This window comes from Scylla paramamosain, chromosome 29 (assembly GCF_035594125.1).
Source record: "Scylla paramamosain isolate STU-SP2022 chromosome 29, ASM3559412v1, whole genome shotgun sequence".
Lineage (NCBI taxonomy): Eukaryota > Metazoa > Arthropoda > Malacostraca > Decapoda > Portunidae > Scylla > Scylla paramamosain.
The window spans coordinates 10,211,880-10,226,879 of record NC_087179.1 but is presented as its reverse complement, the minus strand read 5'-3'; the positions used below and the strand labels follow the sequence as shown (position 1 = coordinate 10,226,879).

The 15,000-nt window shown below is 40.8% G+C and overlaps 2 protein-coding genes across 4 annotated transcripts in view; both read right to left on the bottom strand.

Moving 5' to 3' along the window:
• Positions 1-6,847, bottom strand: part of LOC135115723 (heme-binding protein 1-like) — a 7,457-nt gene extending 610 nt beyond the window's left edge. The window contains exons 1-6 of the mRNA XM_064032654.1: positions 6,766-6,847; positions 6,050-6,128; positions 4,779-4,859; positions 2,225-2,357; positions 998-1,175; positions 1-96 (exon numbers count right to left, since the gene is read on the bottom strand). The exon at positions 1-96 is cut by the window's left edge and continues 15 nt beyond it. Of these exons, the coding sequence (XP_063888724.1) occupies positions 1-96; positions 998-1,175; positions 2,225-2,357; positions 4,779-4,859; positions 6,050-6,127 (566 nt within the window). The 5' untranslated portion in view covers position 6,128; positions 6,766-6,847. The remainder of the gene's footprint in view (positions 97-997; positions 1,176-2,224; positions 2,358-4,778; positions 4,860-6,049; positions 6,129-6,765) is intronic.
• Positions 6,848-10,997: 4,150 nt separating this feature from the next.
• Positions 10,998-15,000, bottom strand: part of LOC135115719 (protein tramtrack, beta isoform-like) — a 14,435-nt gene continuing 10,432 nt past the window's right edge. For 2 of the 3 annotated variants that reach the window (XM_064032646.1, XM_064032645.1), the window contains exons 5-6: positions 14,506-15,000; positions 10,998-12,748 (exon numbers count right to left, since the gene is read on the bottom strand). The exon at positions 14,506-15,000 is cut by the window's right edge and continues 18 nt beyond it. In XM_064032646.1, coding sequence (XP_063888716.1) covers positions 12,005-12,748; positions 14,506-15,000 — 1,239 coding nt within the window. In that variant the 3' untranslated portion in view covers positions 10,998-12,004. The remainder of the gene's footprint in view (positions 12,749-14,505) is intronic. The other variant, XM_064032648.1, reaches the window with a different exon arrangement.

Sequence of the window (15,000 nt, the reverse complement as noted above, 5' to 3'; positions counted from 1 at the left end):
AGGTTAACTGTAATCCCGTTTTCTTCTAGCACCGCCGCCAGCTCTCCCGCCTCCCGCATCCAGTCCTCCTCGGCGGTCATGTAGCCTCCCACAGTCCTGCATACACACACACAGAAAGAGACATGGTAAGTTACTATTACTCCATTACTCTTTATATTTCTTCGTTCTGTATTGTGGCCGCCATGATGAGTTATCGCGGCACCTCAAATGAATTAATCCTCCCTTAATCTTTATACGTTTTCTTTTATGTTCTTTATGTTCTCTTATTTCTTACATTGATTCTCTTTCCTCCTCTTTCATGGTGCTGTGTTTTAAATTTCTCCCTTAATCTTTATACTGTGTTTTGAATGAGTTCTCCCTTAGTTTTTATTTTGTGTTTTAAATGAGTTGTCCCTTAATCTTTATACTGTGTTTTAAATGAGTTCTCCCTTAATCTTCATACGTTCTCTTTGATATTTTTATGCTGTCACTTTTCATATTCCTTTTATTCTTTTATTTTTTTTTCCCCTCTTCTTCCCCCTTAGCCTAATTTCCTTTGGTAGTCGTTTTCATTTCTTACATCTTTCTCGTTTCTTTTCTTTCTCTTTTTTTTTGTTAGTTTCTTCATCTCAAAAAAAAAATATCGTATTCTTTCTCTCGTCTTTCTTGTGTCTTAATTTCCTTTCCTTCCTCTCATTGCCATATTATCCCGATATTGCGTCGAATTAATGTACCTACCTATCTATCTATCTATCCATTTATCTACCTATCAGTCTTAACACTTCCCTCTTAAAACCGTCACACACACACACTCCATTCCCTGCCCTTACAGCACAGAAAAACCATCCCTCTTACCACTTTCTACCCTACTCATCTGCCTCACCCTTAATCTTCATACGTTCTCTTTGATTACTCTTATGCTGTCCCTGTTCTTCCCATATTCTTCCTTTCTGTCGCTGCTTCTCCGCCTTACACCCTCTGAACCAGCCTCGTCCTACCCTATCCGCCTCTCCTTCACCTGGTCAGCACACGCAGCTCGGAGCGGTCTTGCAGGAACACTCCACTTGAAGGGACAGGTTCCGGGGGGTTCTGCTGCTGCTGCTCGCCCAGGAAGAAGCACATCTCGTAGGTCTTGTCTGTGGCGCTACGGATGGTAAACTTTGTCGACACTGGCACCGTCATTGGGATTTTCTCGTCTGTGTGTGAAAAGATGGTGCGTGAGAAAGTGAGGGATGACTGTTGATTGATTCTGTGAGTGTTTGGGTGTTAGGAAAGGTGGTGTTAGAAGTAGAATTGAGTGTCTTAACTTTGATTCACTGGGGTCTTGTCTGTGTGTGTGAGGAGATGGTGTGCGAGAAAGTAAGGGATGACTGTTGATTGATTCTGTGAGTGTTCGGGTGTCAGGAAAGGTGGTGTTAGAAGTAGAATTGAGTATCTTAACTTTGATTCACTGGGGTGTTGTCTGTGTGTAAGGAGATGGTGAGTGAGAAAGGGAGGGCTGAGTGTTGACGTGAGTGAGGAATGGTCGTATGAAGAGGAATGAGTAAAGAATTGACTGTCTATCTTAACTTTTTACTTTAGACTCGGATGAACGAGATTGATATGCGTAGGAGTGAACGTCAATTAATTTCATTGATGTGTCTTGATGATGAGGGAAGGTGATGTTAAGAGGAATGACTAAAATAACTGACTGCATATCTTCTTCCTGATATGGAGTGCTGCAGTATGCTTAGGAATGAGAATGAAGAGAAGGAGAAGCAGGGACGAGGAGGAGGAAGGAACTTGGGATGCATAACAACGCCAGAGAGAGAGAGAGAGAGAGAGAGAGAGAGAGAGAGAGAGAGAGAGAGAGAGAGAGAGAGATCAAAGCAAGTTTATAACATTTACCATCCCTACCCAGCATTCCTTACTTTTAGAAAAGGAGGGAGGAGGAGGAGAAAGGAACTTACGATGCATAATAACGCCAGAGAGAGAGAGAGAGAGAGAGAGAGAGAGAGAGAGAGAGAGAGAGAGAGAGAGAGAGAGAGAGAGAGAGAGATATCAAAGCAAGCCTATAACATTTACCATCGCTACCCAGCATCTTACCTTTAAAGCCAGACAGCACGTACAACTAATCACAACTTATCGCAAAACAACCTTGAAAAAATCCACCAGATCTAAGCTTTTTATTCTATTTTTATTATTTATTGATTTATTTTTCCTTTTTCCTTTGTGTTCCTTGGTGTATGTTCCCTGGTATACTCACTCCTGTCGTTCTGGCCGTTGATGTAGTTGAAGAGGGGCCAGAAGAGCAGGCTGAGGTCCTCCCCTACACGCGGGTTGTCGCTCACCGATTTGCATACCCACTTGCTCCTCGGGTACACTCTCTCTTGGTAACCCTACGGTGGTGGTGGTGGTGGTGGTGGTGGTGGTGGTGGCGGTGGTGGTGGTGGTGGTGGGAATGAAAAGGCAAGTTATAGTGTGATGTGTTGTTATTGTTACTACTACTATTACTGCTGCTACTACTGTTGTTACTACTACTACTACTACTACTACTACTACTACTACTACTACTACTACTACTACTACTATTACTACTACTACTACTGCTGCTGCTACTTCTTCTTCTTCTTCTTCTTCTTCTTCTTCTTCTTCTTCTTCTTCTTCTTCTTCTTCTTCTTCTTCTTCTTCTTCTTCTTCTTCTTCTTCTACTACTACTACTACTACTACTACTACTACTACTACTACTACTACTACTACTACTACTACTACTACTACTACTACTACTACTACTACTACTACTATATTATTATTGTATTTACATCTAATATTCTCTCTCTCTCTCTCTCTCTCTCTCTCTCTCTCTCTCTCTCTCTCTCTCTCTCTCTCTCTCTCTCTCTCTCTCTTTCTTCCGTGTACTTATTGATAGGAAGGAATGTGTGTGTGTGTGTGTGTGTGTGTGTGTGTGTGTGTGTGTGTGTGTGTGTGTGTGTGTGTGTGTGTGTGTGTGTGTGTGTGTGTGTTCTCTGTCAACAGTATATACTAACTTTGCTTATTCATCAGTTTAAACACTGGTCGCGTGGAATAGTGAGGTGTAAGAGAGAGAGAAAAAATAAGACGAAAGAACGTAAGAGAGGGAGAAAAGAGAGAAGGAAGGAGGAAGGGTGGGAAAAAACGATAAAAAAAATAATAATAAGTGTGGGATAGGAAAAGGACGTATGAAAATTAAATAAATAAGAAAGATAAAAAGGGAGGAGATGGAGGAGGAGGAGGAGGAGAAGGAGGAGGAGGAGGAGGAGGAGAAAAAAATACACAATAAAAAAAAAGATGACGCAAACTCCAAACTGTTATTATCATTTTTCCCTTTGTTTTTGTTAAGGACACCTGGCCAAGAGAGAGAGAGAGAGAGAGAGAGAGAGAGAGAGAGAGAGAGAGAGAGAGAGAGAGAGAGAGAGAGAGAGAGAGAGAGAGAAGCAGAAGACATAAATCCAGTCTCTCTCTCTCTCTCTCTCTCTCTCTCTCTCTCTCTCTCTCTCTCTCTCTCTCTCTCTCTCTCTCTCTCTCTCTCTCAGTGTGGGGAAATGGAGTGAATAGAGAAGTAAACTTTCACATTGCAAAGATGGACAGTAGAAAGGAGAAAGACGAAGGCGCAGACGTGACAACATTGCTCTGTATTCAAGCGAGAGTATCGGTAAATCTCGCATTGGAAAGAGGGACAAAATGAGAGAGTTATAGTGGGCCAGAAAGTCTCTCACTACCAAGGACAAAGAGAGAGAAAGTTTGAATACATCCTCAGAAACTCTTGCATTACATAGAAGGACAAAGAATGAGAGAGTTTGAACATCCTCAGAAACTCTTGCATTACGAAGAGGGAGAAAAAAGTGAGAGAGTTTTAATATCCTCAGAAACTCTTGCATTACAAAGAAGGACAAAGAGTGAGAGAGTTTTAATATCCTCAGAAACTCTCCCATTACAAAGAAGAACAAAGAGTGAGAGAGTTTTAATATCCTCAGAAACTCTCCCATTACAAAGAAGGACAAAGAGTGAGAGAGTTTTAATATCCTCAGAAACTCTCCCATTACAAAGAAGAACAAAGAGTGAGAGAGTTTTAATATCCTCAGAAACTCTCCCATTACAAAGAAGGACAAAGAGTGAGAGAGTTTGAACATCCTCAGAAACTCTTGCATTACAAAGAAGGACAAAGAGTGAGAGAGTTTTAATATCCTCAGAAACTCTCCCATTACAAAGAAGGACAAAGAGTGAGAGAGTTTTAATATCCTCAGAAACTCTCCCATTACAAAGAAGGACAAAGAGTGAGAGAGTTTGAACATCCTCAGAAACTCTTGCATTACAAAGAAGGACAAAGAGTGAGAGAGTTTTAATATCCTCAGAAACTCTCCCATTACAAAGAAGGACAAAGAGTGAGAGAGTTTGAACACCCTCAGAAACTCTTGCATTACAAAGAAGGACAAAGAGTGAGAGAGTTTGAACACCCTCATAAACTCTTACATTACAAAGAAGGACAAAGAGTGAGAGAGTTTTAATATCCTCAGAAACTCTTGCATTACAGAGAAGGACAAAGAGTGAGAGAGTTTTAATATCCTCAGAAACTCTTGCATTACAAAGAGAGACAAAGAATGAGATAATTATAACACCCTGAGAAACTCCCCCATTACAAAGAGAGATAAAGAATGAGAGGGCTTCAACACTCCCAAAAAGTCTCCCATTACAAAGAGAGACAAACTGAATTACAAAACACAAACTCCTACACTTGAAGCACAGACAGAACAAAACGTGCACAGTGAACACCCTCAACTCACATTTCCAGTGCCGGCGACAACGTAGGGCGCCTCCTCGTAGCTTTGGAACAACGACCTGACTTGGTTTATCATGTCATCGAACTGTGGAGACACGAAAGCACAGTAAATTAATGAGACTGCAAAACACCTGGGCACTTACCCCTTCCGCTGCTTCAAGTTCTTCATATTATAGTCTTGTATAAGTTTAGATGAGGAATTGGAAAGACCACTCGCAGCAACAGGTGTCATTTGAGTATCTACTGAAGCCTTTTAGAGTTTGTAGCTTCACTCTCTCACCGCTATATGGAACAGTTCACAACACAAAAGGCAGTGTATGGAATCTTTTAGAGCAACTATGAGGAAGAAAAGGGGGTCGTAAAGAGCAGGTCATCAAGTCTCTAGCCAGTATTATGCTCAGAGGTGGCTGCAGAACAAGTAATGAATGCTTTAGGGTAGTTTGTGATTAAAGGAACATGTCAAATAGCAGTGAAAGGGTTAATTTCTGAGGAGCAAAATTTCCCACGGTTGCCGAAAATAAAAGGGCGTGTATCATTAGCAGTTAAAGGGTTAAAGACTACCTATCTTCGTCAATGACTTTATCTGACCTTGAAATTGTCTAGTTTCTGGATCTAGTACATTACATTTCTGGATCTAGTACATTAAATCTAACGTCCTTTTGAAATTATCTGATGTCTATGCAAAATATTCTTCTGTGACTGGTGGTGGAGTGGTGGTGTGTGGTGACGTGCAGTGGTGAAGAGGAAGTGAAGGGTTTGTTACATAGATGAAGAGCTGTGTGAAGGGAGGGAAGGAGGGAGGGATGGAGGAGATATATATGAAAGAGATGGAGGGAGGGAAGTAGTGGCTAGATGGAAGAAGGAAAAGAGGGAGAGAGAAAAGAAAAAGAGGGATAAAAGGAAGGTATGGAGAGATTAGACCGAAGAAAGGAGGGAAGAAAGGAAGGACAAGAGGGCAAAGAAAGAGGGATAATGACGACACTGATGGAATTTTAGGATACACACACACAAACGAACAAACTTACTCACACACACGTTATGTAAACACACTCAGAAAAAAGATAAAGGGAAACATGACGAGACTGAATAGAAGAAAGGAGGGAGGGAAGGAAGGAAGGAAGGAAGGAAGGATATGAGGACAGAGATAATGATGAAACAGTGATTCTAGGAGACATACATACATACATATATACATACATACATACATACATTACGTAAACACATGCGTAAACATTGAAGGACAACTAGGACACACACACACACACACACACTTACGAAGCCAGCCTGGGCGGGACACACGGTCAGCGCCAGCAGCAGCAGCAGCAACGCGGGGGCAGCGGCCAGACAGCGCATCCTGTAGTGAGAGGGAAGTGACGGACAGGGACGGGAACAGGGGCCGAGGCTGGTTAGGCTGAGAGGGTTCTACTACTACTACTACTACTACTACTACTACTACTACTACTACTACTACTACTACTACTACTACTACTACTACTACTACTACTACTTCTTCTTCTTCTTCTTCTTCTTCTTCTTCTGTTGCTACTACTACTACTACTACTACTACTACTACAAGGTGTGCTGTTCAAGAGAGAGAGAGAGAGAGAGAGAGAGAGAGAGAGAGAGAGAGAGAGAGAGAGAGAGAGAGAGAGAGAGAGAGAGAGAGAGAGAGAGAGAGAGAGAGAGAGAGAGAGAGAGAGAAATTTGGTCAAAGATCATCAGTTAAGATAATGCGCCTTTACGTCAGTCAGTCAGTCAATCTGTCAGTCAGTCAGTAAGTCAGTCAAACACTCAGTCAGTCAGTCAGTCAATTAGTCAGTTAAACACTCAGTCAGTCAGTCATTCATTCAGTCAACCAGTAAATAAATGAATCAGTCAATCAGTTAGCTAGTCAGTCAGTCAGTCAGTCAGTCAATCAATCAGTCAGTCAATCCGTCAGTCAGTCAGTCAGTCAGTCAGTCAGTCAGTCAGTCAGTCAGTCAGTCTCTCACCTGAGCAAGGGCGAAGCAGGTGTGGCGTAAGGGAGGGTCAGGGAACGAGTGAGGCAAATACTCTCCCTCCCTCACTTCCTCACCTCTCTCTCTCTCTCTCTCTCTCTCTCTCTCTCTCTCTCTCTCTCTCTCTCTCTCTCTCTCTCTCTCTCCCAATCTCATATAGGCATAATTATCTCGTTTATTTTGATTATTTGATTTGATTTATTTTCATCTATTTTTCCTTCCCTCTCCATTCCTGTCCTCGTCTTCCTTTCTCTTCTCTTCTTTGTTCTTTTCTCTATCTATTCTTTTATCTTTCTGCGTCATTTCCTTTTATACGTTACGAAACATACCTCTCCCCCCTCCTCCCTCTCTCTTCATCCTGCTCTTCCTCCTATTCCTCCTCCTCCTCCTCCTCCTCCTCCTCCTCCTCTTCCTGTCGTATCCGCTGCGCTTCATAACACACACACACAGACACACACACACACACACACACACACACACACACACACATACTTAAAGGATACGAAGAAAAAAATAATAATACGAATAAAAAATAATAAAAAAAAAATGGTTCGGGTACGTTTGTGTGTTTGTTTATATAAAAAATGAAAAAAAATCTGTCCGCGAGTAAAAAAAAGAAAAAACGGGAAAAAAAGAAAAGGAAGTAAAAAAAAGCAAGACTGATTAAAAAAAAAAGTAAATAAGGAAAAAAAATGTTTAGTCATTGTTGCAAGTAATAGTAGTAGTAGTAGTAGTAGTAGTAGTAGTAGCAGTAGTAATAGTGAGAGAGAGGAAAAGAAGGAATGTGAAAAACAAGGAAAGGAAAAACAGGAAAAAAAAAGAGACAGGAAAGTGAGACCAGGAGAAACAGAACGGAAGAAAAAAAAAGGAAAGGGAAGAAGAAAGAAGGAAAATAATAAATGAAAGGAAAAGAAAGAGGACACATAAAAAAACATTATAAATAGGATGTGATGTAAAAGTAGGAAAAGAGAGAGAGAGAGAGAGAGAGAGAGAGAGAGAGAGAGAGAGAGAGAGAGAGAGAGAGAGAGAGAGAGAGAGAGAGAGAGAGACTTAACGAGGAAATAGCAGATGGAACAACGAAAGAGAGATAGGAAAAAAATGAAAGAATGAAGGAAAACATAGATAGAAGAGAGAAGAAAAAAGAGGAAGAAGAAGAAAAAAGAAAAATGAAATCTAGATAAATAGAAACAAAATACTGTGAAAGAAATATGAAAAAAGGAAAGAGAATGAAAGAAAATACGAAATAGGAGGAAAAGACATAAGAAGGAAAAAAAGAAGAAATGAGGTTAAGATACGTAGGTGGAAAATAAGACACTGAGAAAATATAAGAGGAACGAAAATACGAAAAAGAGAAAGAAAGAATGAAGGAAAGAAAAAAGTAGGAAAATGGAAGTTAAGATAAATGGAAGGAGGAAAGGAAGAGAGAACAAAAAGAAGAAACGAAAAAAAAAAATAAGAGGAAGAAATACAGAGAGAGAGAGAGAGAGAGAGAGAGAGAGAGAGAGAGAGAGAGAGAGAGAGAGAGAGAGAGAGAGAGAGAGAGAGAGAGAGAGAGAAGCAAGGAATGACGAAAGAGGGAAGCTATGAAATGAAGCAAGGAATGAGAAAAAAGATGAAGGAAGGAAGGGAGGAAGGAAGGAAGACGAAGGAATGAAGAAAGCGAATGAGAAGATGAAGAGAGAAAAAGAGAGAGAGAAAGAGAGAAGCAAGGAATGAAGGAAAGAGAAGTTATGAAATGGAGAAAAAGCGAAGGGGTGAAGGAGGAAGGAAGGGAGGGAGGAAGGGGAGGGAGTGAATCAGCCTTATTTATCAAACACAGACGCTACTTGAGATGAGTGGCACGGGTTGTGTACAGCAAAGCGTCTGTCTGTTTGTCTATGTGTGTGTCTGTCTGTGTGTGTGTGTGTGTCTGTCTATGTGTGTGTGTGTGTGTGTGTGTGTGTGTGTGATTATCTCTTACTCTCTTTTCCTTTTCCTATCTTCTAGTCTTTCTCTTCTTTCTGCTTCTCCTCCTCTTCGCCCTTGTTCTCGTTCTTCTTGTCCTCCTCCTTCCTCCTCCTCTTCCTCTTCCTCCTTGTACTGTTCTTCATCTTCTTTTCCTTGTTTTTGTTCTTCTTGGTTTCCTCCTCCTCCTCCTCCTCCTCCTCCTCCTCCTCCTCCTCTTCCTCCTCCTCCTTGTATTGTTCTTCATCTTCTTTTCCTTGTTTTTGTTCTTCTTGGTTTCCTCCTCTTCCTCCTCCTCCTCCTCCTCCTCCTCCTCCTCCTCTTATTTTTTTTTCACAAGTTTATTTCTATTGTTGTTCTTGTTGTTTTTGTTATTATTATTATTATCATTATTATTATTATTATTATTATTATTATTATTATTATTATTATTATTATTATTATCTATTTTCATTCGTGTTCTTTTATATTTCCTCATTTTCATCAACATCAACGTCATCATCATCATCATCATCATCATCATCTTCTTCTTCTTCTTCTTCTTCTTCTTCTTCTTCTTCTTCTTCTTCTTCTTCTTCTTCTTCTTCTTCTTCTTCTTCTTCTTCTTCTTCTTCTTCTTCTTCTTCTTCTTCTTCTTCTCCTCCTCCTCCTCCTCCTCCTCCTCCTCCTCCTCCTCCTCCTCCTCCTCCTCCTCCTCCTCCTCGCTATCTGTCTGGAAATTGTTACCAAGAGAGAGAGAGAGAGAGAGAGAGAGAGAGAGAGAGAGAGAGAGAGAGAGAGAGAGAGAGAGAGAGAGAGAGAGAGATTCAAACATGTAAAGAAAAAAGAACGGGGAAGAAAACACCAAAGAAAATAAGAGAACAATATTAGAGAGAGAGAGAGAGAGAGAGAGAGAGAGAGAGAGAGAGAGAGAGAGAGAGAGAGAGAGAGAGAGAGAGAGATAGTACGTTAGAGATAGCGCATTACAAAGTCCTTATTAATTTGTTCTATAGTTCTTGACCATTCTCCCCTCTCCCTCTCCCTCTCCTTCTCCATCTCCCTCTCCTCTCCCTCTCCCTGTCTCTGTTACATGATAAGTTTATATACATTATCTAAGGTCACTGTTCTGTTATATATACTACTACTACTACTACTACTACTACTTTTGTTTATTAGTTAGATGATCATTACGTGGCTTGTTTAAAGACTGTTGTTCGCTTAATGATGGTGTTAATAATAATAATAATAATAATAATAATAATAATAATAATAATAATAATGAACTAGGTGGTCTTTATGTCGAGAAATTATAGTAATATTTTGAAACACATACCCCCCCCCAAAAAAAAAGTAAATAAAAAATAAATTAAAAAAATCTGCCAAATAAAAATAACTGCTTTTTACGATCATCAGGATAAATAAAAGAAGATAAATAATAATAATAAAAATACTGAATTTACGAGAACCTGTATTGCCTCCCCTGCAAGCACTCGCAATATCAACCGTTTTCTGTGAAGAGTCAAGATTGCAGGAGTGACAAAGGAAGAGAAAACCAAGCGACTCACTGGAAGGGGGGGAAGTCATACAAACATTATGCTATTGTCGTACTTTGCCATCTTGCTTATATGGTGTACGTTTATTAGGATTTGTCAACTTTTTAGTTACATTATTTATTTATTTATTTATTTATTTATTTATTTATTTTCTCCTGTTTTCTCTTTTCGCCGTGTGTGTCTCCTCCAATTGTTTCTGTCCCTTGCACCTTCCTCATTGACTCCCATCCTTTGCAGTGGCTCCTCCAAGGCATTGTGGGTTCTCGTGGCCCCATGAGCTGCTGCACCTTTGTGGGAGTAGATGTAGTAATGACTGTAGTTTGGACAAGAATTTATACTCCAATCGTAGAAAATCTCAGGATGAATACTGATTTACTTACCGTTCAAATGGGATTGACCACAAGAAGTAAAATGTAATAATAAGAGGCCAGATAAATGAATGAATAAATAAAGTCCACACAGCTTACCGTTTCCAGGAAGTCAAATAAAAAAAAAAAAGGAAATAAAAATTGTCTTATGTGTTAACTGCGCCCTTACATCTACCTGTTGTTATCAGTGAAGGTTATTACCAAACCTGTATTCCTTCTTATATATTCATTTATTTTATTGGCGTCACTCATTTGTGCGGCGGTAAATACATTTTTTTACATAGATCTTTTCCTTTAAAGATTGATAAAAATATTCTTTATAATATACGTATATGTACAGCGAGTGATATAACACAACCTTTTAGAATGTGTTTAATTGTCACACACACACACACACACACACACACACACACACACACACACACACACACACACACACACACACACACACACACACACTTAAGATAACAGTAATACTTATTTAATGTCTTTTTTTCCGCCAACACACGCACACAACAACGTCAACAACAACAACAATAATAACAACAGCAACAACAACAACAACAACAACAACAACAACAACAACAGCCACTGGAAATGGCTGCTGAGTTCTTAAAAAAAATAAAATAAATGTATATGTTGTTGTTACCATTGTTTGTATTAAAATATCTTTGCTGCGTGTGTACTTATGTGCGTGGCAATGATTTGTTTAGCACTTGTTTTCAGTAAGGCCATGTTGTTTGTACAGAGAGAGAGAGAGAGAGAGAGAGAGAGAGAGAGAGAGAGAGAGAGAGAGAGAGAGAGAGAGAGAGAGAGAGAGAGAGAGAGAGAGAGAGAGAGAGATCAGTAAGCCTCAGTATAGGAAACATACAACCACCTGAGCTTAATACAATAATGAAAATACAACAGCAAGACGTAAACACATGGACTGACGATAACAATAACAATATCTACAATAACAACAGCAACAGCAACAGTAACAGTAGTCAGTAAAATTTATCATCATCATCATCATCATCATCAATACTACAGTAGCAGCAACAAGGACGGTAGCAGCAGCAGCAGTGGCAGTAGCAACAGTACTTAGTAGTCGTAATGGTGTAGTAGTAGGAGTAGTAGTAGTAGTAGTAGTACTAGTAGTAGTAGTAGTAGTAGTAGTATGTGTAATAATAATAATAATAATAATAATAATAATAATAATAATAATAATAATAATAATAATGGTCGTGAAAGAAGCTAAATGTGTGATGATAGAACTGGTAGTAGTAGTAGTAGTAGTAGTAGTTTTTGTAGCAAAAGTGACAGCAGCAGAATAATAATAACAATAATAGCAACAATAATATCACAATAGCATAACACACACACACACACACACACACACACACACAATCAGGTCCTTGTCGCAACCGCACCAGCAGAAGTCACCGTCGTTTCACCAGTAAGCACCCTCCAGTCACCATCCCCGAGCACAAGGTGAGCTTTGGGGCCAAACTTGTACACGAAACTTCTCTCAGACACCGGTTCGAGCGCTCCTGTTGCATAGTGGTACCGTAAACCCCTAGCAAAGTTCTCATAGGTAAGACACTCACTAGCATGTTTACCTGTCCTCCTGCCCCACCTTTGCGCAATGGCTGCAGGTTGTACTAAGCGGAAGACGCCCTTAGCTTCATTCTCCCATCTAATCAGTGACGGGTTAGTGGAAGGGTCCCTGAGGAGTCTAACTAAGTACTCCCAGGATTTCGGCCCTCGAAGCCTCCGTTTTCTATTAGTCAAGATCTTCCCCAAGAATGGATCCCCCTCTCTTTGTCTCTCTTGGTGTGATGCGCGGTGGCGGTGAGTGCTGTGTGCCTGCTGCGTACGGTTCTGCCCTTGCTGCGTGTCCTGGCTGAGGTTCAAAGGGGCGTCCGTATCCAAAACTTGCAGGTTTTTATACTGGCAAGGTGTGGAGTGGTACGGTGAAAGGGGGACTGCGGTAGATGGAGGTGGCGGGGGCAGGCGCGCTCTGTACGTTGGCTGAGTGGTGACGAGGAGGTGGTGGGTCTTGTTGGTGGTGGTGGTGGTGAATGGTGGTGGGGAAGAGATGGTGGCGGTGGGGATTGGGGTGATGGGGGTGTTGTCTTCCTGCCCGTCACTCTGTTAGGGAAGAGTAAGTGGTGGTGAGTTTGTGGTTGCTGTTGTTGTTGAATATTGTTTTATTGGAGAGACTAAAATATTAATGATAGGAGGAAACTAAGAAGAAGAAAGCAGAAGTTATTATTAGTTGTTGTTCTTGTCTAATATATATATATATATATATATATATATATATATATATATATATATATATATATATATATATATATATATATATATATATATATATATATATATATATATATATATATATATATGACAGAAACTAAAATATTTATGACAGAAGCAGACTGAAGAAGAAGAAAGTTAAATGGGGAAGAATGAGGTGGTGGATGAGTAATTGTTTGTTTGTTGTTGTTGTTGTTGTTGTATATTCAGGGCAGAGACAGAGATATTAATGATAGAAGCAGACCGAGGAGGTAAAATGAATAACCTATTTATAATGCAAGAAGAAATATTTCCGTCCTTGGTATAATCTTTCGTAACCATATTTCTTTTTTTTCTTTCCTTCTTTGTAATACTTCTCAACAAAGGAAGGGAAAGAAGAAAATATGTTAGGAAAATATAATATTCACCTAAATCTTCTTATTATCATCATCGTCATCATCATTATTCCAGTGACACATTTATAAATGGATCAATATATTGCCACAACTAAGCAGCCGTAACAGGAAAAAAAAAAAAAAAAGGTGCTTAGGTACAGTCTCTGTCAGAAGTGTGTTAATATCTTACAATCCGCTCCATTAGATAACGCTTTTCTTTCACTCTCAAGCCCACTGAGGTGCTCCACTTCCCCACCGTGTTATATCATTCTCAAACCTGTGCTTAATATTATAAAATCCTTCCGGTGTGCCTTACATTCTCCCATCACCTACGCCAGCTAATCTACCAACACATCAAACTCATCCAGACTCAAGTGTAAGAGTTAACCAGTATTCTCAGTCATTCATCCCTTTTTCTCTGGTAAACGCTTGAACTCCCTGCCTGCTTCTGTATTTCCTCCTTCCTATGACTTGGAACAACTTCAGGAGGTGAGTTTCAAGACATCCTCCAGTTTCCTATGATCTTGTTTGACTAGGGACTGGCACTCTTTATAAACTTTTTTTTCGCCCTTTTTGTTGCGTTTGGCCAGTGCCCCTCTAACTAAAAAAAAAAAAAAAAAAGGAACGATACATGGGCCAAGGATAGAGAAAACACGAAATACAGAGAAAGAAAGTGAAGTACAGTAAAATCCCTCTCATCCGGCATTCGAGTATCCGGCAGCTTCAAGTATCCGGCACATTTTTCCCCGAGCCTTAAAATCAATAAAAAATCAATGTTTACTCATAAAATCGATTAAAATTCCCGCGCGAGGCATACTTTGTCCCCTCGCCACCAGAGCGCACTGCTTCGCGCCACCCGCGGCCCACTGCACTGTGTTTACTCAGTGACTCAGTCCCGCGTGTGCACTGTTTATCGCCGGACGCCTTCATCATGCCTAAAGTTGTAGAAAAGAGGAAGCGTGTTGTGCTTACACTTAAGCAGCTGATCAGATCAGCTGCTGATTAAGATCAGCTGATCTTTGTTATGGTAAGATGCGTGAGTATAGGGTGGTGATTGTGGACATAATTTCACTTCTATTCAAGTATCCGGCAATATTCAAGTATCCGGCATGTCGGCGGTCCCGTTGATGCTGGATAAGAGGGATTTTACTGTATCAAAGCTTCACTTCTAAAACTGACACTGTACATCCTTACAAACACGCAATCCATCCATACCTGACGAGAATGTAGGTGAGGGTGGTGATGATGATGCTGGTGCTGGTGGTGGTGGTGATGGTGGTGGTGGGGGCGATGGTGATACTGGTACGGCAGCAGAGACTGATGCGTGGATACAGGAGACACTGCAGAAATTTTAACAAGTGGCGGGGGCTCTCTCGGCATCTCTGACACTTCACCTGCCCCTGCCTCCCCGTCCCTGCTTGCGATGACCGAGTGGGAGATTGGGTGATGGGGACTTGGGGAGACGCGGTAATGTAGCGGTTTAAGTAACTCCTGACGAAGCTGTGAGGCGATGGAGGGAGGGGTGGCGGGCATGGGGGAGTGGGGAGTATGAGCCGGGGTTGGGGAGAGGGAGTGGGGTTGTGTGGGGGAGCGTGCGTGGTGGGCAGGGGTAGGGGAGAGAGTGGAGAGGGATGGGGAAGGGGAGAGAGAGGAGTAGGAAAGGTTGGAGGGTGTTGGGGAGTGTATAGAGAGGGAGGGGGAGGGGGTAGT